Below are 26835 nucleotides of genomic sequence, written 5' to 3' on the forward strand. Positions count from 1 at the left end.
CCTCTCTACCCACTTCCTCCTTCTCCCCTCCCTCCCCAGTTTATATGTGGAACTTACCTATGATTTGTTGCTTATCTATGTGTTTCATCTCCAACTAGATTAAATGATTCTAGAGGACAGGATTCTGATTTTTGTATTTTATATCATATACTTTCATATAGTTATTTTTGTATAATTATTGATGGATGTTTTTATAATTACATAGGCTAATAAGATAACTGAAGATGTTTTAAAGGGCGACATGTTTTCCTTCCTTACAGAGTTAAAAGTTCTCCACTTAAACAGTCTCCAGGTTACCAGACAGAATTAGTTATACAGTTGGTGTGGGTGGGTGGAGAGCCACCACAGCAAATAACCAGTCTGGCAGTTAATTCTTCCTATGGATTGTAAGTATAATTTATGTATTTCTGTGTCTCTTCATTGTATTCCATGCATTTTTATATTTTTAAAAAGAGAATGGGTAATCGTTATTATATCACTTAAAATGTTGTATAAGCGTCAATGTCAGATCAAATTCAGTGTTTATTTGGAACATAATTCCGTTCTGAATAATTTACTCTGGATGTGCTTATTACTATTTCCTTATCTAAAGTTAAATATCTCCTGGATCAGTGAATCTGTCCTCACTTTGATGTACTCTGAGAAATAATTTCCTTGTTAAAATTTGATATAATAAAGGCCTAACATCAACCCCGAAGACTGTGTTCTAAACTGATTCTGTAAATGTTGAACCATAGCTGCATAATTTATTTTTTCTCCTTCCATAGTTAACTTGTGAAAACTGTAAAGACATAGTAATAGCTTATTAAAGTATTCATCTGTACTTCAGATGTGTTTTTATCAGTTCATGCCTTCAAGTGTATAGTGTTTGTAGTACACACTTTTTATTATAATAGGATAGAATCATAAAGTATTTACTTTTGTTTTAAAAATCAACACTGTCAGGCATCCCGGTGGCTTAGTGGTGTAGAATCCACGTACCAATGCAGGAGACACAGGTTCAGTCCCTAGTCTGGGCAGATCCCACCTCCCCAGAGTAACTTATGCCCGTACACAACTACTGTGCCTGTGCTCTAGAACCCAGGAGCCTCAACCACTGAGCCACGGACCTCAACTACCGAAGCCTGCATGCCCTAGAGCCTATGCTCTGCAACATGAGAAGCCATTGCAATGAGAACCCTACGCACTGTAACTAGACAGTAACCTCCACTGACCTCAACTAGATAAAAGCCCATGCAGCAACAAAGACCCAGTGTAACCAAAAATTAATCAATAAATAAAATTTTTTTTTTTAAATCAACATTGTGATAAAAGAGAAACCACGTGCCAACTGTTTGGTCCAGAGCTGTTTATCTTGTGTAGGTCACTGTCTCCTTCCTTGATTCCAGCCCTCGGAACTCATTGCTCTTCCTTCTTCCTTCTAATAGCTACTACCACCTACACTATCTCTTGCATTTGTGCACATAACTAAGACTGGCTACAGTCTGAAATAGCCTTCTCTAATGTCTTTTATTTGCTGTCCCACAATGTGAAGGTACAGGCGTTCCTTTTTTTTTTTTTTTTAATATTTGGCTGCCCACAGCCATAAGAGAAACAAACTGAAAATAAGAATTAATAGAATGTTTCAAAGGAAGTTGCAAATCAGTGGCTCACAGTCCTGATTGGGTTCACAACTATATTTTGTTTAGGCTTTCTTGTGTATTGTTAAAATTTGAACTAGTTGCCAAGACTTTTTAATGTGAAAATCCATATTTAGACCTTTATTTGAAAAGTTCGATTATCTAGCCCATGTCTCCATTCCTGGTTGGCCATAGTCAGCAGGAGCTGAGGTGAAGCTTCCCCTGTTTAGATGAGCTGTTCACTCTTCAGGTCACCACAGTCCTTCACTGGCATGTTTTACTTACTTATATAGCCCCTCTGTGTATGTTAGTTTTCAACGCCTGGCTTACGGGATCTTAAATGAATAAAGTTCCTTCATTCATAGTTGCTTTTTTTTTTCATAGTTTGTTTGTACTTCCCGACTCATGATTGAGAAAGTATTTGGAATACTCCAAAGGGAGGCCTCCAAGATTTATGCTTTCTATGTTTTACCCTTGACTGTAGGGATTACCAAAACTTTTCCAAATGTATAATGCCCTATTCCCCAGTAGAAACGAGTGTCTTCCCCTGAGGAGTTCAAAATAGTCAGAAAAATAGATGTCATATTGCTTAGCATGGGGATTTATGTCTTTGGTTAAATTTCAACTCCTACATCAAATTTTTTATGTTGATTTGTACACGTTGATACAGAAGATCTGCACAGCTCCCATCAGAAGGCATATGTAGCCTGTATTTGCATGTCTGTAATAATGTTTTGTTTCAAAAGGAATTTTCTTAAAGACCCATCATGCTTTTTTAGCCCTGTAGACTACATTTTCTTCGAACTATTTAATTGTGCTAAAATGTTTGTTCTTTTCCTATTCCTAGGGTAGTTTTTGGCAATTGTAATGGCATTGCGATGGTCGACTACCTCCAGAAAGCAGTACTCCTCAACCTTGGCACTGTTGAATTGTATGGCTCCAATGATCCTTATCGGAGAGAACCCCGATCTCCTCGTAAATCTCGACAACCTTCAGGAGGTAAAAAGAAAGAAATCCTGAGCTTTAGGATTTCCATAAATGCCAAGTTACTTCTGTGAATATAAGTACTTCTGTTAGGTAAATAGCTTATCTGATTGTATCTGTTTGTATAAATTGTCAAAAAAGTAAAAGGTATCAACCTCTTTTTTTGTTTTGTATTGTTATTAGTTTATGCATTTGTTTTTAATATTCTAGGATTTTATTTAACATTGGAAGGAACCACAGTTTCAGACTTCTTTAGCTAAATTACTATGACAGGAAAATTTATCTCATTACAGAGCAAAAGTTAATTTCATAGTTCTGTCCCTTTTACTGTTTAATAGTGTGAGGTCAGCGGTTTATTGAGTATCAAAGGAATAATTTCCTACATGAAAAAAAAATGTAGATTCAAAAATGAATTTGAACTCTGTGAGATACAGCATTCTCAGACAGCTTGGATTCAGTGCAAGCCCAGATCCATTAAGAATTCTATCTATAGCATTTTTTTGTGTTTTCTAGGTAATTAATCTTATTTTAAATGTTTCAGTACTAATGCCTCATGGAACACATATATAGTTAGCTGTTTATACCAGTACTCCTCACCCTTTTTTTTTTCCCAAACCTCATGGCATACACAGAAAATGACATTGGATCTCTGGCATGTAGACATATGTTAATGGGGCCTCCAGTGGTGGTAACTGACCTCTCGGCTCCAGACTCCCCAGGACCTGCCTAGGGGGACCAGGGATTCAAGAGAACTCCATCTGTGGCAGACGTAACCTAACCTGTTTGCAGAATGCCACTGGGAAGGCCTGATCTACATCTGCTAACTCAATCTCTGAATTAAAATTCTTTTTGACATTCATTTCTCAGTTGCTTTCAGGACATTTTTTCCTGATACTAAATGCTTCTCATAATTCATGACAGAAGAAAAGAAAAAGGTGATGGGATATAGACCTTACTGTCACTTTGGCAATAGTTGAATATTTTTTTCTGTTTTTGTCTATGTGATCATTTTGTCATGTGTTATCTTCAGCAGAAATTGTTGTCCCAACCATACCATTCTAGTATCTGTGTCTCCTATTTTTTTCTTTTGCTTTTCATTGCTTCACTGAGGCATGCTGATTGTGACTTCTTGCATGTGCGGCGTTTCTAGCTTATATTCTGAATCTGTGAAAAAACTCCGTTCTTCTATTTTAAGTAAGTTATTCATTCCACATCAGTAAAGTCATGACAGTGTATTTTGTCTGTAAAACTTTTTTTTTCTCATTTATTTTTAAAAGAGCTTATTAAAGCATTCTGTATCTAAAATAATATACTCATTACTTAAATTCATCTGATAATATATATATGAAAACAGCTACTGAAATATTTGTGTTCCAATCCAGTTTCTTTATAAAGCAGAGAAATTAATGTATAGTGTCAGGAGGTTAAACATTATCTTGATAGAGAAGGAGTGGTAAAATTTTTATTACTCACAAAATTAATTTCTTTTCTTGTTAGTACCTCATCATAACTTAACATAAAATTACTAGAAATTAAATACCTAAATTCATACAAGGTTAGAAACCAACTCTGCCATGTGATTTTAATTTTTTTTTTTTGCATTCCATTGTATCCTATTTTATTCTTTAATAAGCATTATCATTATTCATATTATTATTTGCTTCAGTTTGTATTGAAGAGTTACACATTTAGGTGGAGAAATACTTAACTTTTTATAAGTTTAAGATGTTATTGTTGTTATGCTCACTTGAACAATATTAAGGAAAAAGAGAAAGTTAAAAATTAAGAGAAAATTATTTTAAAACATACTTTAACATTTTAAGAATATTTGTGTCTTGCTTCTAAAATATATTATTTATATTTTAAATAAAGTCAAATATAGAATAATTGGTACTAAAAATTATTTGCATTGATGCAAAAAAGATTTTTTGCTAAAGTATATATTTTAGCATATATTCTTGAAGTGAAGCCCAAATACCATGAAATTGTTTTTCTGTCTTTCATAATAGATCAGTATGAATGGAGAAACTTTTTTGTTACTACTTGGTGCTAATAGGTTTTCATAAAGAATGTGATGGCACTCATGAAATTATTTTATGAGATAAAACATTGTCATTTAAATGTTTTGCAGCTGTCGTAAAATACAATGGAACTATTGACTAAAATATCTACAATATTTTTGTAATAGAAATTATGAAACTGTCACAGGGTACAAGTAGTGGTGAAATATTTCAACCACATATATGTATCTGCTGATTATCGTAATTCTGTTGGGGTGTTGACCTGAAAGTTCAGTTGGGTTTCTCTATACCATCTTACCAGGTAGTGCAGTGGTAAAGAATCCGCCTGCCAATGTAGGAGGCAAAAAGATGTGGGCTCCATTCCTGGGTTGGGAAGATCCCTTGGAGTAGGAAATGGCAGCCTACTCCAATGTCTTTGCCTGGAAAATTACATGGACAGAAAAGCCTGGCAGGGTACAGTCCATTCATGTTTCAAAGAGTCAGACCCCCCACACACACACATACCATCTTATGGAATAGCCCAAACAGTATTAAAACAGAGCAAATTCTCTACCCTCATTATACTGGAAAAGACAGAGTTTGAAAAGATAAGTGATATATAGTAAGTTACATAGTAGTGCCAAAGGAAAAAATAATTAAATGAGGGGGATTTGAAATAGTGACAAGGGTGTTACATTCTAAATAGAGTATCTTGAGCAAAGATTTAAAGCAGACAGCTGTTCTCCATGAGGATGTCTGTAGAGAGAACATTTCAGATGGAGAATATCAAGTATAGTGGCTCAGAAGCAGTGTAACTGGTGAGTTAAGGTTACAGTGAAGGGTCAAAGTGGCTGATGAGAGAGAGTCAGGGAGATGGTGAAGTAGGTAGGAGAGGAAATAAAGTCAGAGAGGTAATGGGATACCCATAGTCACATAATACCACAGTCATGTACCATAGGATCATATACATCAACCAGTCTTCTTGGGCTTTACTTTAGCTTTTACCCTGAGTTACATGGAAAGCATGGAAGGGATTTTTAGCTTATTTCAGAATTTAATAACTAAACTATTCCTATCACACTTGAATTTAGCTTCCTAAATGATTCCTCCTAGGCTATTTTAAGAATGAAAATTAACATCTCTTACTACATTTTTATAGTTTAGTTGTCGTTCAGTTGCTAAGTTGTGTCCAATTCTTTGTGACCCCATGGACTGTAGCACACAAGGCTCTTCTGTTCTCCACTGTCTCCCAGAGTTTTCTCAAACAGTTGACAAAATACCAAAGACTTATAATTTCAAAATTGATATTTTTACTCAGTACCAGGCTGCTTGTAATACTGGAATATACTATCACTATTTATTTACTTAGTTGAGGAATATGAGCTCACATGGTATTCGTCTTTCTCTGCCTGACTTACTTCACTTAACATAGTGTCCTCAAGGTCCATCCACATTGTCATAAATGGCAAAATTTCATTCATTTTTATGGCTGAGTAATATTCCATTATATATTTATAACTCTTTTTCGTCTATGCATCCACCAGTGGACACCTGAATTATTTTCATATATCTCTACTGTTTAAAGACCTGCTATCTTAAGGCTTTATCAGGAAAAAGTTTATCTATATATATAGATGTTATGTCAGAGATTAATACATGCATACCTATAATTAATCTATCATCTTAGAACTATAAAGACTAGTTTTGCTTTTTTTCTAGAATCATTAGTTTGATGAAAGGTAAAAAGAAAAACTGTCATTCAAAAGCTTCCTATTCAATGAAAAGACAGTAATACACAGTTCAAAATAGAAGACACTCCTTATAAACTCAATTCAGTACTCGTGTGTGCTAAGTTGCTTCAGTCATGTCTGATTCTTTGTGACCCTATGGACTATAGCCCACCAGGCTCCTCTGTCTGTGGAATTCTCCAGGCAAAGAGTACTAGAGTGGGTTGCCATGCCCTCCTCCAGGGGATCTTCCCGAGCTAGGGATCAAACCTGTGTCCCTTATGTCTCCTCCATTGTCAGGCGGGTTCCTTACCACTAGTGCCACCTGGGAAGCCCAATTCAGTACTCAGCATTCTCTAAATGTTACTCTAAGAGCTCTCTTAGGGACTGTAAAGATTGTGACATTATGTCTTTTACCAGAGGAATAGAAAGGCAGATACTGGTCATAATGTGCACATATGTTGATTTCATACCTGATAACTTCTGAGGCCTAGACATGCAGCTTTTGTCCATTGCCCAGCTATCCCAAGCTCCCTGGCTATGGAAGTCCTAAATGGCATCTTCCAATAGAAGGCTGTTTCATCTACACTGGAAATCTGTTGACTGGTATAGCCACCTTCATTAATTATCTTACCAGACTTCCTGGATAACTTGCTGCTTCACTTTGTACTTCTATGTTGTGGAGATGGCTTCTGTTCTTAATCCTTATAAACCAGCCTCTTCCAGCTTCGGGGTTTTCTGCAGCTTCCATATCTGTCTCAGTCTTCATAAAATTAAAGAGAGTTAGGGCCTTGCTCTGGACTGGGTTTTGGGTTAAAGGGATGTTGTGACTGATGGGATCTTCTATCCAGACCACTGACGTTTTCTGCCTATCAAAGAGTAAGGCCGTTTCACATGTGTTCAGTGGAGTAGCACTTTGAACTTCCTTCATGAACTTTTCCTTTGCTGTCACAACTTGGATAACTATTTCGCTTAAGAGGCCTAGATTCTTTCTAGGCCTTTCTGAATTTTTGACATGCCTTCCTCACTAAGCTTAATTATTTCTGGTTTTGGATTTAAAGAGAACGGAGAGTGACTGACTGACTCATCCTTTCACCTGAACTCTTAGAGGCCATTGTAGGGTTGTTAACTGTTGTACTTTCGATTTTGTGTCTTAGGGAATAGGGAAGCCTGAGGAGAGAGAGAGAGAGAAAGATGGGAAGGGCAGATCAATGGAGCAGTCAGAACACAGATGTTTCTTAGCTAAGTTTGCTATCTTATGTGAGTGTGGTGTGTGGTGCCCCAAAACAATTAAAAATAGTAACATTAAAGATCGTGATCACAAATCACCATAGAAAATGTAATATTTCAAACTTTTTTGTTATTATTATGAGCGTTAACCAAGATATGACATAGAAACATGAAGTGAAAAATACTGTTGAAAAAAATGGTGTCTGTAGGCCATCTCCACGCAGGGTGCCCACAACCTTCAATTCGTTTTTCAAAAAAAGCAATTTCAGCAAAATGCAATAAAACAAGGTATGATTATATTTTAAATGTTGCAAATTTGGTGGTACAAAATATTTTCTTAATTGTCAGTAATATTTAAGGGAGTATATTTGAAAGATACTTAGCAGAAACAAGTTTGAGATATGAGTTGAGAGTCCCTGTGATGTAAAAAAAAAAATCACCAAAAAAGTCACCAAAAAAATTTTTCCCTCAAGAGAAATTGAATAAGCAGTATATCATATGCCCTCAAATTGCTGACTTTGAACAAAATCCTGTGATATGTCTATTGTCCTTGAAGAACAGCAGATTGAAAATTGTTACTTATTTAACTGGTGACTTCTGTATTAGTTTTAATATCAGAATGTATATTCCTATCTCAAAGTTATTGAGCATAATATCAATGCCAGCGTAGTCTGATAACCTGCTGAGTTTTTTAAAATGGACTGTAATTAGATGTGTACTGCAAGTAGGAGGTACAGCTGCACTTACATAAAGTTGTGTGTGGTATGACTTGGCCTGGGTTCTGTTTTTCAGCAGGTCTGTGCGACATTAGTGAAGGAGCAGTAGTCCCAGAAGATCGCTGCAAATCTCCAACTTCCGGTAATTTGCTTTTAATTTTATTAATAGTTGTAGTGCTACAAAAAATATAATGTGCCAGATCTTTACAGATAAGCATTTAAAATAACACCTACATGGAGCTTTTGTGTTACCTATTTATTCTTAAAATTATAACTATATTCTTTGCATTCTAATTAAGTTAAAAGAAACACATCAGATAAAAATCTACAGGTATTACCTGTTGAGAGTAATGCAGGTGTTTATTTAGCTTTCTAATATTTACACTTTTGGGGGGGAAATAGTTCTTATTTATTACCATTGGATCAGAGGTTTATTTATCTACAGCCTTGTCTTTGCATGTGGTAGTCCTGGAGTCAGCTGGTAAAATAGTGCTCTCATCCTTGAATAATGTCTGTTTAAATGTTATGAGAGATTTTCTTATGAGAGATTTTTAACACTAACTATCTAATGGTGACTGTGGACAGTTAGAATAATTATAGACTAGTTATATTTGGTTTTGATTTGATCAAACTAATATATAATTTTATAGCTATGTTAAAGCATTTGTCCTTTGTTATCCATATACTGGTCTTATGTAACCTATGTATATGTTACTGTTTCAGAGGAAAATTACTTTTAATTCTCCTTAATTAAAATTAAGAGAATCCTGAATTTATTGGGCTTTTTTTGGTAGATTGAAAATTTGCTAAATTTGATGAGTTTAACCTAATAATTTTAACAGACATGTTTGAAGGCTGGGACTTTTCATCAGTTTTCTCCTGGAAAGACTGTTCTTAGCTTATAGTAACACTGTTCATGGACAGATTTTGATCCTCCATAGATAGTTCTACCATATCATAAATAATTAAAGAATAGGAAAAACTAAAGTGCACTTTTTCCTCATATTTCAGTTGACCATTTTATTAGCTCTAGGACCATAAAAGCTTTTGTGAGGTTTTCTTTTTAAAATTGCATTTTCCTAATATTGCTCAAGCTAATCATTTCTTCTCTTAAAATATATACACCTTCTGGTTTTCTTATTATTTAAGTTTCATATTTAAGTTCAATCATTACAATAATAAGACACATGGAACTATAATATGTATACTATTATAAACTGTAATATTAGGGCTGAACATTGGTAGAATAACACTGAACAAATAATGTGGAGCAGTATGTACTTCCCATCTCACAGGATGAAAGCTATTTCTAAATATAATTTTGAATTATAATAACTCTTAATTATGGCTGTTTTTCCTCCAACAATATACAGTACTATTCTGATCTCACCTTATCTCAAGGCCGTGTGAATGCACTTATCAGTATTTTATGTCTATAAACCAAGCTGGAAAACATGGACATATGATATATTGTCTTTTAATACATTAAATGACCATCAAAAGTGTTTTGACAAGATTTAGCCAAAGTACATTAATACTCCTTGTAATCCTAAGGCATACTTTCAGTAGGTGTGTATAAATTGCAATTTGAAATAACCCAACAAGAGGTATTGTAGGTAAATATGTTCAGTTCAGTCAGTTCAGTTGCTCAGTCGTGTACGACTCTTTGTGACCCCATGAATCAGCACGCCAGGCCTCCCTGTCCATCACCAACTCCCGGAGTTTACCCAAACTCATGTCCATTGAGTCGGTGATCCCATCCAGCCATCTCATTCTCTGTCGTCCCCTTCTCCTCCTGCCCCCAATCCCTCCCAGCATCAGACTCTTTTCCAGTGAGTCAACTCTTCGCATGAGGTGACCAAAGAATTGGAGTTTAAGTTTCAGCATCAGTCCTTCCAATGAACACCCAGGGCTGATCTCCTTTAGGATGGACTGGTTGGATCTCCTTGCAGTCCAAGGGACTCTCAAGAGTCTTCTCCAACACCACAGTTCAAAAGCATCAATTCTTCGGCGATCAGCTTTCTTCACAGTCCAACTCTCACATCCATACATGACCACTGGAAAAACCATAGCCTTGACTAGATGGACCTTTGTTGGCAAAGTAATGTGTCTGCTTTTTAATATGCTATCTAGGTTGGTCATAACTTTCCTTCCAAAGAGTAAGGGTCTTTTAATTTCCTGGCTGCAATCAGCATCTGCAGTGATTTTGGAGCCTCCCAAAATAAAGTCTGACACTGTTTCCACTGGTTCCCCATCTATTTGCCATGAAGTGATGGGACCAGATGCCATGATCTTAGTTTTCTGAATGTTGAGCTTTAAGCCAACTTTTTCACTCTCCTCTTTCACTTTCATCAAGAGGCTCTTTAGTTCTTCTTCACTTTCTGCCATAAGGGTGGTGTCATCTGCATGTCTGAGGTTACTGATATTTCTCCCGGCAATCTTGATTCCAGCTTGTGCTTCTTCCAGTCCAGCATTTCTCATGATGTACTCTGCATGTAAGTTAATAAGCCAGGGGACAATATACAGCCTTGACGCACTCCTTTTCCTATTTGGAACCAGTCTGTTGTTCCATGTCCAGTTCTAACTGTTGCTTCCTGACCTGCATATAGGTATCTCAAGAGGCAGGTCAGGTGGTCTGGTATTCCCATTTCTTGAAGAATTTTCCACAGTTTATTGTGATCCACACAGTCAAAAGCTTTGGCATAGTCAATAAAGCAGAAATAGATGTTTTTCTGGAACTCTCTTGCTTTTCGATGATCCAGCGGATGTTGGCAATTTGATCTCTGGTTCCTCTGCCTTTTCTAAAACCAGCTTGAACATCTGGAAGTTCACGGTTCACATATTGCTGAAGCCTGCCTTGGAGAATTTTTGAGCATGACTTTACTAGCGTGTGAGATGAGTGCAATTGTGCAATAGTTTGAGCATTCTTTGGCATTGCCTTTCTTTGGGATTGGAATGAAAACTGACCTTTTCCAGTCCTGTGGCCACTGCTGAGTTTTCCAAATTTGCTGGCATATTGAGTGCAGCACTTTCACAGCATCATCTTTTAGGATTTGAAATAGCTCAACTGGAATTCCATCCCCTCCACTAGCTTTGTTCGTAGTGATACTTTCTAAGGCCCACTTGACTTCACATTCCAGGATGTCTGGCTCTAAGTGAATGATCACACCATCATGATTATCTTGGTCGTGAAGATCTTTTTTGTACAGTTCTTCTGTGTATTCTTGCCACCTCTTCTGCTTCTGTTAGGCCCATACCATTTCTGTCCTTTATCCAGCCCATCTTTACATGAAATGTTCCCTTGGTATCTCTAATTTTCTTGAGGAGATCTGTAGTCCTTCCCATTCTGTTGTTTTCCTCTATTTCTTTGCATTGATCACTGAGGAAGGTTTTCTTATCTCTCCTTGCTATTCTTTGGAACTCTGCATTCAGATGCTTATAACTTTTCTTTTCTCCTTTGCTTTTGGCTTTTCTTCTTTTCACAGCTATTTGTAAGGCCTCCTCAGACAGCCATTTTGCTTTTTTGTGTTTGTTACCCATGGGGATGGTCTTGATCCCTGTCTCCTGTACAGTGTCATGAACCTCTGTCCATAGTTTATCAGGCACTCTGTCTATCAGATCTAGTCCCTTAAATCTATTTCTCACTTCCACTGTATAATCATAAGGGATTTGATTTAGGTCATACCTGAATGGTCTAGTGGTTTTCCCTACTTTCTTCAATTTAAGTCTGAATTTGGCAATAAATAGGGAGTTCATGATCTGAGCCACAGTCAGATCTCGGTCTTGTTTTTGCTGACTGTATAGAGCTTCTCCATCTTTGGCTGCAAAGAATATAGTCAATCTGATTTCATTGTTGACCATCTGGTGATGTCCATGTATAGAGTCTTCTCTTGTGTTGTTGAAAGAGATAAATATGTAAGTATACTTAAATATAAGTAAATAAATATAACAAGTGCATAGTGATAAAATCTCCAGATTCTCTCTTTTGTACCAGAGCAGCTCAAACATCATTCAGCATTTTCAAATATACTGTGCTCTTTGGTTCAGAGGAAAAGACGATATAGTTGTAACATGCAGAATATGACACCAGGCATTTTTCAGGTGTTTGAAATGCAAAGTAAAAATTGTGACCTCAGAAATTATTGCTAAATCACAGATTCTCATCTTTAGACACAAACTCATATTTAGTTTGGCCTTTGACTTTGCTCTGAAGAGTTTTTGAAGAGTCATATCCATTCATGCATACCAGGGAAGACCACTTTTACAAAAGCAAACCAAACTAGTAGGCAATAATTGTACCTAAAACATGTTTTATATACCAGGAGATAGATGTTAGTCATGCATGAATGCTAAGAACTATCATAGAAATCAGAATAAACCTCTGGAAATAGTTACTAGAAAACAGTGTTTGTATTTATGAACAAAGAGGAAGTGCATAAAAAGTGAGTTGGAAGTGCAACTGAATCATAAATACTAAGAAGAGTACCTCTATTATAGAAAATGAAAGGTAGTCATGTGCCCTTTATCACAACTAATGTGTTCATTTGAAATAATACATACAAGTGAGGAGAAAATTTTTGAAAAGCATTTGAATCCCATAACCAAAATTTGTGATCTGAATAATTTAGCCAACTAATATCAAATCTCTAATCAAAAATCATCTTGAGAAAATCCAAATTACGAGTATAGTTTTCCCTGTCCGTTTATTTTTAAATAAACCAACAATAGCTCTTAAATAGAAAATTCTTGCTATCCTGAATTAAGATAGAAAATTATTTCTGCCATCTCTCTTTGATCTTTATTTCAGAGAACTCAGATTGCTTCACTGAGCGCTTTAGTAATGTTGGGATATTTTTAGTACTGTATCTAAAATTTATGTGTATGTGTGTATATGTATGTATGTATTTATATATGTACATTTAAAATTGAAGAAAACACAGGGCCACATATGAGATGGTGACCTCAGGAGTTTCCATGTACCCTAGAGAATAAAAAATTTTAAGCTATATATATTTTCTGTGCTTGTTTAATCATAGTAATTTGTAAAATATATTCAAGTAGGAAATGCTAAAAACATTTTTGGAACTTTTTCATAAGCTAGCATGTAAGTTATGACAACTAGTAGTAGGCATTTTCAGTTAGGGGGAAAAAGATCTGCTTCTTTTACTTATGTTTATGGCTTATGTTGCCTATTTTTATGTTGGAGTTACTGAACATTTTTATAATTTTATATTCGCGTTTAGATATGCTATCTTGCTATTACTCTGATATAAAATATATCAAATAAGATAAGTATTAATCAAGTTTTGTACAGTCGTGTGGTTATATAGTGTCAGAGATGAGTAGTATTTTAAATTATATATAACATCTTCTCATAACCATTATCTTCTTTAAATCTGAATTATATTTATATGAGAAAGGAGGGTACTCATTTGTATTCCTGAAAATGTTGCTGAGCTCAGTGTTTCCTGTGTGATATTTTTGGATATAGCATTTACGGGGCTCTATAAATGCTATTTAGCAAAAATAAGGTTGTTTTAGAAGAATAATTTTTATGAGACTGTTTTAGAAATAATTGGCTCTTGCCAATGTTGACAGGTTTTACCTGTTCTAAGAGACTTCAAGGATATTTTCCACCTGGCCAAAGAAAGAAAGTATGATTTTGTGGGGCAAGGTCAAATTTTGACCTCATTTATTAAGGCTCAGTACTTTCATTGGGATAAAAAAGAAATCAGCACAGAAAAACCGCTTTAATTACTTCCAGTTATATTCTAGACATTCACTTCTAGCAGAAAAGCTTTATTCATTTAGTAAATGTTTACTTAGAGATGCCTACATGCAGAGCACCCCACTGAGCCCTAAAGGGATGAAATCAGATAGGGGTCCCAGCTTATCACTTCAGTTCAGTGGGAAAGGTCAAGTGTGTGTAAACTCAAAATATAAGGTGTTAAGTGATTAACATCATAAGAAACGTAACAGGTAAACTTTAACAGGAATTCAAAGGAGGGGAAGTGATTTATAAGCCGGAGAGATTTTAAAAATTTTAATGGCTATCATTTGAAATGTGTTATAAAGAATAGATAGTTTGACTCTTACAGTCAACTAGAATACTGCTTAGAATTTCCTTTATAAAAAAAATTTGTATTAGAAGTTAAAGAAATACAATGAAAATTTAGAAACATCTTTTTAAGAAAAAAAGGACAAATAAAGTCTCAATTATAAAAATATTAGATAAGCTTATTGAAAGTCACAGTTGAAATAAAGTATTTCATGCCTCATTAAAATAAATATTTGAACATACCTAAAATTATAAGTATTATCCTCAGTATTTTAAAGACCTGTATGGTAATAGTACAATTTATATAAAATTTTAAAGTTCGTATCTAGAAAGCTAACTCTAAAATTAACCTTATCAGGATAGTACTTATACAGGATTCTATATGCCACTGGATAAACCTTATTCAGTTAACTGATCAAGAATTTTTACATTTTCTTTCACAGTTAGCTCCTTATATTTTCTTTATCTATTCTCTAACTTACAATATATACAAAGATTTTGCCAAATACTTATATCTTATGTAAAAATTATTATAGGTTAGAGTTAATATATATACTAGAGATTGGTCTACCACGAAAGATAATGTACTACTGATTGCTATTGCTACTGTAATATTATATGAATTTTCATTAACTATATACACGATATTTTCTTGTGGCCAGTAGTGTGGGAACTTATCCTAGGGGTTACCGGATTACTTTGTTTGTACTTTTCCCTGTGACAACTCAGTGTTTGTGACTGACTATATGCCTGTTCCTTCCATTGTCTTCATTTGTGTAGGTTCTTCATCACCCCACAATTCAGATGATGAACAAAAAATGAATAATTTTATAGAAAAGGGTATAGTATCTTTAAAGTATTTTCTTTTAATTACATTTAATTCATTTAGTTTACTTTGAATAGATTTTGACATTTTATATCAAAATGTTATTTTCAGTGAAGATCAAAAGCAGAAAGTTTTCCAAGATGGTAGCCAGTGATATAGGTAGGAAATAGACATTTCTATTTTGTTTCTAATCCTTGCTATATGCAATGCTAACACAGCATCAGAAAATTATCTAATGCATTGCATTTTGTATATATTAATTTGTTATTTCTATGCTAAATGATAATCTCTTGGGCTGTGTTTCTTCCAGACTCATTGGGACAGTAATTATTAAAAATCAGTTAAATTGGGGTTGCAGTCCTTCCTCTGACTTAACCGTGTGAATTGTTCTATTAATTTTTATTTTTGCTTATTTTAAAATAAAGCAGGGTTCAATTTATGACACAAGTAGTACAATTTTTTACTCCAAGGCTGTGAATTTTTTTTATGTATTTGTATTTTTCCTGCCTTTTCTCTGTCCTCCTCACATTATTAAGACTCAAGATTTCAAGGAAATGGTTCTTTGAAAGATTGCCATTTAGGCTATAAGCTGTACTGCCCTTGAGTTAAATAGGAATTTTCTAGGACTCTTGCCCCCCAAGTAAAAATGAGTGGTACTTTGAAATTAATTACTCGGTCCAAGATTTTCAAAATTTCAAGTTGGGGGATAAAAGACATAGTTAAATTTAGGGATATAATCCAAATAGGATTTTTTAGTCATAAAAGTTTGAATTTTATCTAAAGATTTTTAAAAGCCAGAGAAACACCATTTTACTAAAAGAGAATACATTTAATCTTTGATTTAAGTCCAAAATTTTTATTGTATTATTGATATTTATTTCCCCCCAACCTCCCTCCATATATTCATTGAACTGTATTAAATTAGATGAGTTTCTAGATAGCTGGAATAGATTTACTTTTTTTTAACTCAAAGTTTAATATGTAGTAAAATTAAATTTCAAAAACTCTTAGAAATAGCACTATATTGTCTGTATGTTGTAAATTGAACCCTGTTTGGTCATATTAACATTGGCTGACTTTTGGCACCTCTGATCATTTTTTGAATAAGGCGATTTATTCTTGGGCAAAGGGCTCTTCATTTATGAAGAATCAGTTGTTCACTTCTTTGTATTTGTGGTACCTTAGTGAATCATCTGGTAATATTTAAATCACTTTCATCAGCTACGAGCACTGTTGCATAATTCTTTTTCAACCAATTTCCTTTTTAGTATATACTATCTTAATAGTACTTTAGAAGTTCTTTTACTTTCATATAATTTGAAAAATTTGAAGGGACTTTGTATGTACAATTTATCAAAGAACTTGCAAAGTTTAATTACTTAAGAATTTTGCCTTGTGTAAAAGTTACTTTCAGTTCAGTTCAGTCGTTCAGTCGTGACCGACTCTTTGTATATAATTAAAATTTTTGAATAATTTATCTGTTTGATTTTTGATCCTGGGGTTATGTTGCTTTGTTAAATATATTGACTCAATTTTCATGTTTTTCTGTGTAATGAATATATAACATGGAATATCTGAGTGTGATTATTTGAAAGACTTTAATTAATTTCTTAGAATTGAGAATATTATTGGAAGGATAGTTCTTTGATAGCATGAAAAAAAAGCAAGAATGTTATCAACAAGTTTTTTTGTCATGCCGGTTTCTATAGCTATATTTTTGGGGAGACATTGTTAACTTTCTTCAACTTTTCAAATTTATGTTAGTTTTTCACTTCCAGAAACCACAGTTGCAGCTGTGGTTTATATATTTCTGTATTTGTTTTCAGTTGGAATCTTTTGGTATTTTCTATTGATGTATAATTGACTTAAACTATTAGATTAGTTTCAGATATACAATGTTGAATACAAGATTCAGCATTTTTATACACCATACAGCGTTATTACAGTATTTGTGACTGTGTTCCCTGTGCTATACATTACATTCCTGTGACTTACTTTGCAAATGATATTTTTATATTCCCAACATATATCCCAAGTGATATAGAAGGAAAAATGTACTTCTCCATTTCTTCTTGATTTTCTTATTTAATCCACTCAGTAACCTCAGTTAGCTACTTATTGTTATTTCCCTGTTTTAAGTCTGACAGCACTGTCAAAGGGTATACAGAGTATCTGTCGGTTACACAGCTAGCACATGTCAGAGCCACAGTTTACACTGAGGTTGTCCAACTCAACTGTTTGTCCTCTTCAACACTGTACTGTCTTACCTCTTAAGAAAATTTACTGAAGACTGTAAGGATTCAAAGACAAATCTGTCATATGAGTTTTAACTAGATCATCTGGTTATGACTCTGTTCTATCTACATGGTAACCTGGAAAAGTAAAAAGATGGCTCATATCAAACTCTGTCTAAGCTCTAGCTCATGGGTGCCATCATGGTACCCATCACCCAACTATAATATACAGTGCCTGGAAGTCTGCCTTTCTCAAAGAGCAGACTCAAGTGAAAGTAACAGGAGTCAACAGTAGAGTTCCCTGCCCTGTCTATCTGAAGCCTGGCTTCATTGTTTCCTAACTGACAATTAACTCAGGTAAATGACACTGACAGTGAGGTCATTGTTCATGCATAAGAATAACAGCCTAAAAAGATATAACTGTAGTATTGTGAATTAACAGTAAAAATAAAGCAGAGTATCCTGTATAATGTCACTGTGGCATCCCTATGCATATAGTGATTTGTTTTGCCTGTTCATACTTTATGATTAATTTTTGCTACTAAAAATCTTAATGGCCAGCATTTTAAAACTCAATAACTTTCCCTTAGTTAGCAATTTCTGTAAATCATTTCAAAAATAAGATTGGTTATCAATTTTTTATTCATTATTTACATTTTATAAAATTTCAGAAATATATAAAGCTTTTTGTTATTCTAAATTTATATAAAAATAGTCCTAAAATATGTATCTTTGTTAAAGTATTAAAAATTTTTTTCTTGATGTACTTGTGAATAAAATATGGTCCAGATGTTAGCATTCTTTGGTAGATTTTGATTAAACTTCTCTAAAGATTATTCTCTCATTATGAGTACTTTATTCAGAAAGTAGATACCTAGCTCTATTCTGTAGTCTCTTATCCTGCCCATGTCCCATTTTATTACTAATATCCATATAGAAGGAATGAAAGTGTAAGGAAGAAGTAATATTGGAGATTAAAGAATAAAGAGTCAGGAAATAAGGTCACTTAATTAGTGCTGCGCCAAAACAAGCAGGAGTAATAGCTCCATGTAATGAGCACCCCTAAGTTCTACATGTTACACTAGGTGTTTGTCATATGGTATTTGTTAATTGTAAGAAAGATAATACCTGCAGGGCCCTTTGTAATTTCTCAAATTTCTGAATTAGCTGTTACTTTGGGAATGATTGGTTTTCTTGCTTAATAAAAACTAAAGTAAGTTTTGAAGTCAATTTAAATGAAAATAATGCCCAGGTGCTGTTTTCCTGAGTTCTCCTGTACATGTGTGCGTGCTCAGTTGCTCAGTCATGTCCCTCCTTGCAACGCCGTGGACTGTTGCCCGCAAGGCTCCTCCTCTGTGCATGGGATTCTCCAGGCAAGAACACTGGAGTGGGTGGCCATTTCCACCTCCAGGGGATCTTCCCAACCCAGGATCGAACCCACGTCTCTGGCGTCTCCTGCATTGGCAGATGGATTCTTTACCACTCTGCCACCACATGTGTTTTTTTTATTTAAGTGTTCTAACAGACTTCAGTCTGTTCTGAATCATATTTTAAATCACTGACTCATTAAATCCTACATTTTAAAGCAACTCAGCCCTTTTGTTTTTCAAGAAAAGAATTTGAGCCTCAAAGAAGTCAAATGCATATCCAAAGTGATAGCACATGGTAATGACTTAGTCAAGGTCAGAATCCCAGTTTCTTGATCCTATACTCCAGCATGTCTCTGCTTTCATAATGTGTGGCCTCTTCTTGTGCTCTCTTCCCAATTCATTTATGTTTACAATTTGAAAAACAAGTTCTCAGAGGTTTGTTTGGAATTTTCTATATGAATTTGAAAAGATATGTATGAAATTAAGGTTTGGTTTTTTTTTACAATTTTAATTTGTTTTTATTTTGTTCTAAGAATTTTAAGTTTTAAACTTATTCTAATTTATTATAAAACAAAGTAGTACTGATATTTCTAGTTTATATCCCTCAATACTCATCCCAAAATGCTGCTGCTACATCTATAGAAGTTCAACTTTATATTTAATCCTCTATATGGCCATTGAAAGAACAGAAGCTTGTCTTGAAAGAGGAGATGAGTCAAGTATTCATTAAAACCCCTTTTACAGGTAACTTTAATATTTTCTACTTTGAAAAAAGATTATTAGGTAATATTAATACTTACCCTCTCTTGGTCAAGAACTAAATTTCACAGATAGGTACTTTAAAACCACTGTATAAGTCAGAGTTCCTCTAAATGAATTTCTTTTTCTTTTTCAGGATTACTAAAGTCTGAGGATTTTGGCATATCATGTGTTCAAACTCTAATTCTGTTTCTGACTGTATTTTCTGTCAAATTTCATAATAAAATCTGCTCAGCAAAGTCTGTGTTTTATGTACCAGTACTTAATGTATATGCATCTCTATAGAATCATCTTTTTCTTACATTCAAAGGCTATACAGTGATCTCTCTAGAAATAACTTGCTGTTTGCTTCCTAACATAAAGAAAATTAGTCCAAACTAAAGTTACATTACTGAAATATTTTTTGTCAACTGTTGTTTAACCAGAACTATTAATATTAATGTGGCGATCAATTTTATGTCATAACTTATTATATTTATTTGGTAGAGTTGGCATAGGAAAATACCACAAACTGAGTGGCTTAAACAATAGAAATTTACTTTCTCTAGAATGGTTCTGGAGGCTAGAATTCCAAGATCAAGGCAGTGACAGGTTTTTGTTTTTTGTGTGTTTTTGTTTTCTCCTCTGAGGCCTCTGTCCTTGACTGCCTTCTTGGCTGTGTTTTCAGATAGTCTGTCTTCTAGGCACATGCACCCCTGGCATGTCTGTGAGTCCAGATTTCTTCTTATACGTGCCAACCAGGTTGGATTGGTCTACCCACTTAGTGGCCTCATTTCAACTTAATCACTTTTTTAAAGGTCCTGTCTCCACATAGGTCACATTTTGAAGCCCTAAGAGATGCTTAAGCCTTCAGCATACCAATTTGGGGGAACAGTTAAGCCCGTGGCACTTAACTATGTTAAGTTTGTTTAATGCCTTCTCTAGGAAATGCTATGAGATGTCTTTAGTTATGATGATATCCTAGATGTTATATTTTATGAATTTGTGAAAAGTACATAGAGATGGGAAAAATATTGAAGACAAAAGCTCTAGGAGTTCAAGAATTAAGAGAGCTTATAATAGCCAGGTCTTTACCAGGCAGGTATTAGTATCTCTTTAAAATTTCTCCTTCATTTTAGATAATGGATAAGTGTCTTGTATTTCCAAAAGTTGTCTTTTTGATTAACAAGCTTATATTTAATTTGTCCTCTTTTTCTCTTTATCTGATTTCACTTGTGAAGAAATTCAGCTTCTTTCTAAAAATTCCAGTGACAGCTTTTGTTTATTTATATTTTCATTCATTGTCATGTTTACTGAACATGCACACTAAGAGACACATACACGGATGCAGTATTTTGCAAAATAAATTGCTCCCAAATTAATAGAATTTATATATTCTAGTATGGGAGGTAGAAATTGATGTTATTAGTTCCAATAGCTATTAAAATAATGTGTGATAGGAGAGTTTCTACTTCTTGGTCCTACTTTCCCCCTGGGATCACTTGCCCTAACCTACAAGCTGATTTTTAGTCTTTTTTTTTTTTTAAGTTCTGATTGCTCTTATTTAATACGCATACATTATCCTTGAAAAGAGTTGCATTGGATCTCTGCCAGTGAGAAAACTTATCTTGCCACTTTGTTCTAACTATTGAACCTTTCTCGATAATGAAGATCTATTTGCTTTTTTGGCATCTTCTTCATAGTGTCATAAGAAGAAGTCATTTTACCTTGTATTGTGGGTACGTTGTTTAATATAAAAGCCACATTCTAAAAAGCAGAAGTTATAATTCTGTTTTCCTTTAAGAAATCATCCTTAGAAAAATAAGATGTGAAACACAGTGGGTAGAGAAGCTAAAGGAAAATTACAAAGCATCTGTTTAAATTCAGAGGAACAGAATCTCTGTAACAGAGAAACTTTTCCTTGCAAAGAACTAAAAAGCATCAACCATGACAGAGCTGTCATCTCTAGTATAATGGTTCAGCCAGTCCCCTTACCTCAAGATTTGCTTTTCTTAAATATCACGCATCTTTCATTGGTATTGAAACCACTATTGCAGACTTGATTATTGTGATCAAATATAACAATTATTCTTCCCAAGCAAATGCAGCTCTTTACTGCTTATTCAGCCAGCCAGCTTGATGTTCTCATTCAGATTTATAAAAAGAGAGAGCAGAGACTCAGGTTAGCAGCCTGCTGAGATATATCTCTGACTGCAGTTTTCTCCAAATTGAATAAACTTCTTTACTGTCATTCCATTGTTTCTACTGTGGACAAAGGCATAGAAAATGAGAGCTATTTCATAGCTTCTAGTGACAAAGGATTTCAAAACAAGAAAGGTACTGGGTTACAGGGGCAAGAGTTGAAGAATGCACAAATGAAGAAGAGAAAGAGACAGTTTGCCTTCCAGGAACTCATTCAGATGATGTTTTCCATTTGAAGACCTCACTGAAAGCTGGATAACTTCAAAGCATGGACAGAAGTTTCTTTTCCAGGGTGATGAAATCAACTGACAAGATAACTGTGTTGGCAAGTGCTTCTGAGATGCCTGAGAAGTAAAAATATAATCTTGAGGAAGTACTGGATAAAGTCTGCAGCTACTTTCTGCCCCAGCTCTCTCTGACTGGAGAGTACTTTCCTGTTGTACTTCAAAGTGATTCGAACCCAAGTGGAAGTATAGCCTTATCAAGCTAAGGAGGAAGAAATGGAAGTTCTGGGCTGCTAAAGTGACTTGAACTTGAGGGTGGGCGCTGGAGAGAAAGGAACTGCTCCAAGTGGCATTCCTAGAAGTCTTGTGTGTAGGTTCAGTGTAGGTCCTCGCCTTCTGCCTGGGCCGCATATGAGCTGGTCAAGACTCCACCACCAGGCCTCAGGCATCTGCTCTGAGGCTGAGAGCTGCCCAGTGACACAAGAAGTCATGCGGTGCTAGGAGTAGATGTAGTGAAACCTTGCTGAGCACTTCAGTCATTCTGTTGAAATCCCAGAAAGGCCACTTATTAAGAGTAAGAATCACTTCTTAGCATGAAAGCCATACCCTAAAACAAAGTTCTAACTGATATAGACCCACCCTAGTAAAGAGTAAAACCAAGAGTGATCAGAAGGATCCACCAGGAATTTAACTGCATGTCAGACTAAAACTCCACACCTGTTAAGTTTGATGATATAATCCATACTCAACTTCAACATATTGTCCACTGTTCAGTCAAAACTTACATCCACATTCAATCAAAAGGTCCTAGGCATGTGAAATAAAGATTCAAAATCACAAGAAATATTGGGTTGGCCAGAAAGTTCAGGTTTCTGTAGGTGCTTATGAGAAAATCCAAACGAATTTTTTAGCCAACTCAATATGACCCATAATCAAGAATTTTAAAAATCATTCAGTAGAAACAGACCACAAGCTGGCCTAGATGTTGAAATTAGCAACCAAGAGTTTTAAAGCAGCTGCTGTAATATGTTCAAGTACTAAAGTGGGAAAATGGTCGTAGTGAGTGAACAGATGGAGAATATCAACAGATAAAATTTAAAATTTATCAAAAATTGAAATACTCCTGTGGAAAAATTCAGTATCTGAAATGATATGATCAGTTCCTCAGATAAGTTTAGATGGAGACTACAAAAGAAAGGGCTGTGGAGCCTGAAGACATGAATACAAATTATACAAGAAGAAATGCTAAGGAATTAAATCTTTTCCCGCTCCACCACTTCCCCTCTCCCCTTCCTCATAAAAATATCTTACAGTTTACTCAAATTGTTTCTCTTTTTACAATTAGATATATATTGAATTTACTTTTTGAAATGAACTTAAAAAAGGTTGAGCTTGTAGTTGTACATGCCGTTCTATATTTATGTCCTAAAAATTGTTTTCTTAGTTAATTGGGGTTTAATTACCGTAGAATTAAAGAAATATTGGGCTGTGTACAAGTATGTTAATGGCTCATCTGTATAACATTTTACAGCTTATGAAAATTATTTCACTTGTTTAGTATTAATAGTAACTAATGTTTATCAGCTCTACACTATGTCAGATAATGCGCTTAACGTTTTGCTTATGTCTTCTTATATAATCTTTAAAACTATGAAATTGGCATTATTATGCATCTCTGTTTTCCAGGTGAAATTTGAGGTTTAGAGAGGCAAAGTGGTTGGCCTAAGGTCACAGACCTAGTAGTTTATTGAATTCAGTTCAGTTCAGTTCAGTCTGGTCTGATTCCAAATCCAATCCTAACCGCCATACTTGACATTTCATGTTTTACAAACAAGATTTTGAAGCTTATTCAAGAATTGTTTGCTGTGGACTTACGGTATCTACATATGGGTCTGATGAATTAATCTTATTTCCTATCTTGAAGTTACTTGTAGTCTAGGGACCTTGATGCTTCACAGACCAGGAGCATCAGCATCTCCTGGGAACCTGTTAGAAGTGCAAGAATCTGATTAAACAAGTTCCCCAGATGATGGAAATGCACATTCAATATTTATAAGCACTGGTCCTAAAGATATAGAATAACTTAATCAAATCAGATTAGTCAGGTCTAGAGAGGCATACACATCTGATTGTGAAAGGGTATCTTTAGACTGTACCAGGCTAGTTTTTCTCCTTCAGTTACTATATAGATATTTATGAGTCTGTGTACATTGTACCTATGATATGTAATAAAAACTTCTAACTTCTTTCAAAAGTTAAATGTTGCACTTTAGAAAATGTTTTGAGTTGGGTAGATTTCAGTTTAGTTGCTCGGTTATGTCCAACTCTTTGCAACCCCATGGACTGCAGCACACCAGGCCTCCCTGTCCATCACCAGCTCCTGGAGTTGACTCAAACTCATGTCCATTGAGTCGGTGATGCCATCCAACCATCTCATCCTGTGTCATCCCCTTCTCCTCCCGCCATCAGTCTTTCCCAGCATCAGGGTCTTTTCAGTGAGTCAATTCTTTGTATCAGGTGGCCAAAGTATTGGAGTTTCGGCTTCAGCATCTGAATATTCAGGGCTGATTTCCTTTGGGATGGACTGGTAGGATCTCCTTGCAGTCCAAGGGACTCTCAAGAATCTTCTCCAACACCATAGTTCAAAAGCATCGATTCTTCGGTGCTCAGCTTTCTTTATAGTCCAACTCTGACATCCATACATGACTACTGGAAAAACCATAGCTCTGACTAGGCGGACCTTTGTTAGCAAAGTAATGTCTCTACTTTGTAATATGCTGTCTAGGTTGGTCATAACTTTTCTTCCAAGGAGCATGCATCTTTTAATTTCATGGCTGCAGTCACCATCTGCAGTGACTTTGGAGCCCCAAAAAATAAAGTCTGTCACTGTTTCCACTGTTTCCCCATATATTTGCCATGCAGTGATGGGACCAGATGCCATTTATATGAGATCAACCATGATAGATTTCATTTGGATATTTCGGTTTTCTATTTTTTATGCTTTAACTGAGGTTAAGTCTGTCGTCTGTCAAAATGGGATAAGACTGATTTGTATATTTGACGCTTTTTTGTTGTTTTTTGAAAGGATGCTAATTAGATTAATGAATATTAGAAATAAAAACCTGATTTCCCCCATCTCTTCCCACTTAGCCTAATGCCTCTTCCCTAACAATGAATTTGTCATTTTTTTAGATGTGGAAGTTATGTGCTATGACTGGATTTCTCTTTGTTTACATGGCGCCCTTATGGACTAGCAGGGTCTGTTCTTTAAATATCTCCTAACTGTCCAAAATTTAACCCCATATACACATTCATGTATTAACACACAAATGTGTATTCAGAATTTCGCTTAGGAAGCTCTGTTCTGTTACGCATGCACTGCCACTAACACAATAGATGTAGTAAAGCACCTCTTAACTTTAAAGCACTTCATAGATTTAGGCGATAACTGAGGATGGAAAGTGAATTCCAGCAAGATTCTTACATAGACTTTTTAAATATTGTAATCCCAAATAGAAATATCTGTAGTTTACATTTGTGTAAATACTCTAGACTGAGCATGGCTTTGGTTTTTTTGTTTTTGTTTTTTACTAAAGTGTAAATAGAGATGTTAACATACATGAAGAAATGGATGACTCAGATATTTTGGTGATGTAATCAAATACTTCAGTTTGATGTAGGTTTATCCTATATTCGAGATACTAACTTTAGAAAGAATGAGCCCAATAGCTGTGAAGATGAGGAGCTGGAAAGATTGTATCATATCACATACCCAGACTAAGTCCTATGCCTCTGTTGTCCTTATCTGCAACATCTTCTTTCTGAGAAATGACTGCTTCTCTTAAAAAAGCCTAGCCCTTTCCTATGAGCCTAAGAAATAATTAACAGAATTTAAAAGGCTTCCTTGAAGTGAGAGCTTCAAGCACTCAAAGATATTATATCAAGTAAGTACAAACTTTTTAAAAAACTGAAAAAATAAGATTTACTTTCCACCCATAACATTATTAATCATATTTTAACTATCTTAGTCTCTAGATTTAGTAATAAAAACATTCACTCCTATCTTGAAGAACAATTGATAGAAATGAGAATGAATCAGATATTCTTCAGAACTTTAAAAGTGCATTTTATTTTTCAGCAAAAATGTCAAGGAAGTTAAGCTTGCCTACTGACCTAAAGCCTGACTTAGGTAAGTAAAATAAATGAAAATATGCAGTAGTTAAAATCTCTTTAATGGGAAAACAAAAAAGTCAGGAAATTTAAAATGACCATAGAATAGATTTTCACTGAAAATTCAGTTTAAAATGACTGTTTAAGGAATAATAATAGCCTTTTGGATGCCATCTGTATAAGATAATTATACGTTTAAGCAAACCAAAATAATCTATTTACTCAATCCTCTCATACTTTGTATCTAAACAAAATTCAGTGTAAGATTAAAATTTATATCATTTTTAGATTAATTTATATTAGCCATCTGAAAACTCATCTTGAGCACTATGATTTATTAACTTATTTTTATGAGAATAATATTTTCAAAATATATGACTGGTTTTCTGTATTACAGTGACTCTCATGTCAAGAATCAATATTACTTTTTGATGATAATAAGTTGGGAAATATTTGTTTCTCTGTAATACTGTATATACAACCTATCCATTAGGGAAGTGGAGTGAATATATCTCGCATATTCCTTTTGCTTTATATCCATCTCCATAACAGCTTCCTGATATTCCAGAATAGGGAAAAATGATGTTTCAATAAAGATCTAAAGAAGATTTCACATAGTACATATAAAGCAGATTTCTTTTAGAAATTTCTACTGCTTTTATTTGAGTAACTGCATATGTATGATTTCACCCGTGTTTGTCTTAGAAACTAGATTTGCTCCTTTGTGTTTGCTCACC

The 26835-nt window shown here is 34.7% G+C and overlaps 1 protein-coding gene across 6 annotated transcripts in view; it reads left to right on the forward strand.

The window, feature by feature from the left end:
• STXBP5 (syntaxin binding protein 5) overlaps nucleotides 1-26835 on the forward strand; it is a 171157-nt gene that overhangs the window by 117865 nt on the left and 26457 nt on the right. The window contains exons 17-22 of one of the 6 annotated variants that reach the window (XM_055432787.2): nucleotides 261-386; nucleotides 2467-2618; nucleotides 8353-8418; nucleotides 15115-15174; nucleotides 15272-15319; nucleotides 26067-26117. In XM_055432787.2, coding sequence (XP_055288762.1) covers nucleotides 261-386; nucleotides 2467-2618; nucleotides 8353-8418; nucleotides 15115-15174; nucleotides 15272-15319; nucleotides 26067-26117 — 503 coding nt within the window. The remainder of the gene's footprint in view (nucleotides 1-260; nucleotides 387-2466; nucleotides 2619-8352; nucleotides 8419-15114; nucleotides 15175-15271; nucleotides 15320-26066; nucleotides 26118-26835) is intronic. The other 5 variants (XM_055432788.2, XM_055432789.2, XM_055432790.2 and 2 more) reach the window with 5 other exon arrangements.

The sequence above is a fragment of the Moschus berezovskii genome, chromosome 10, assembly GCF_049115385.1.
Source record: "Moschus berezovskii isolate FMDL1 chromosome 10, NW_MosBer_1.0, whole genome shotgun sequence".
In the NCBI taxonomy this organism is placed as follows: domain Eukaryota; kingdom Metazoa; phylum Chordata; class Mammalia; order Artiodactyla; family Moschidae; genus Moschus; species Moschus berezovskii.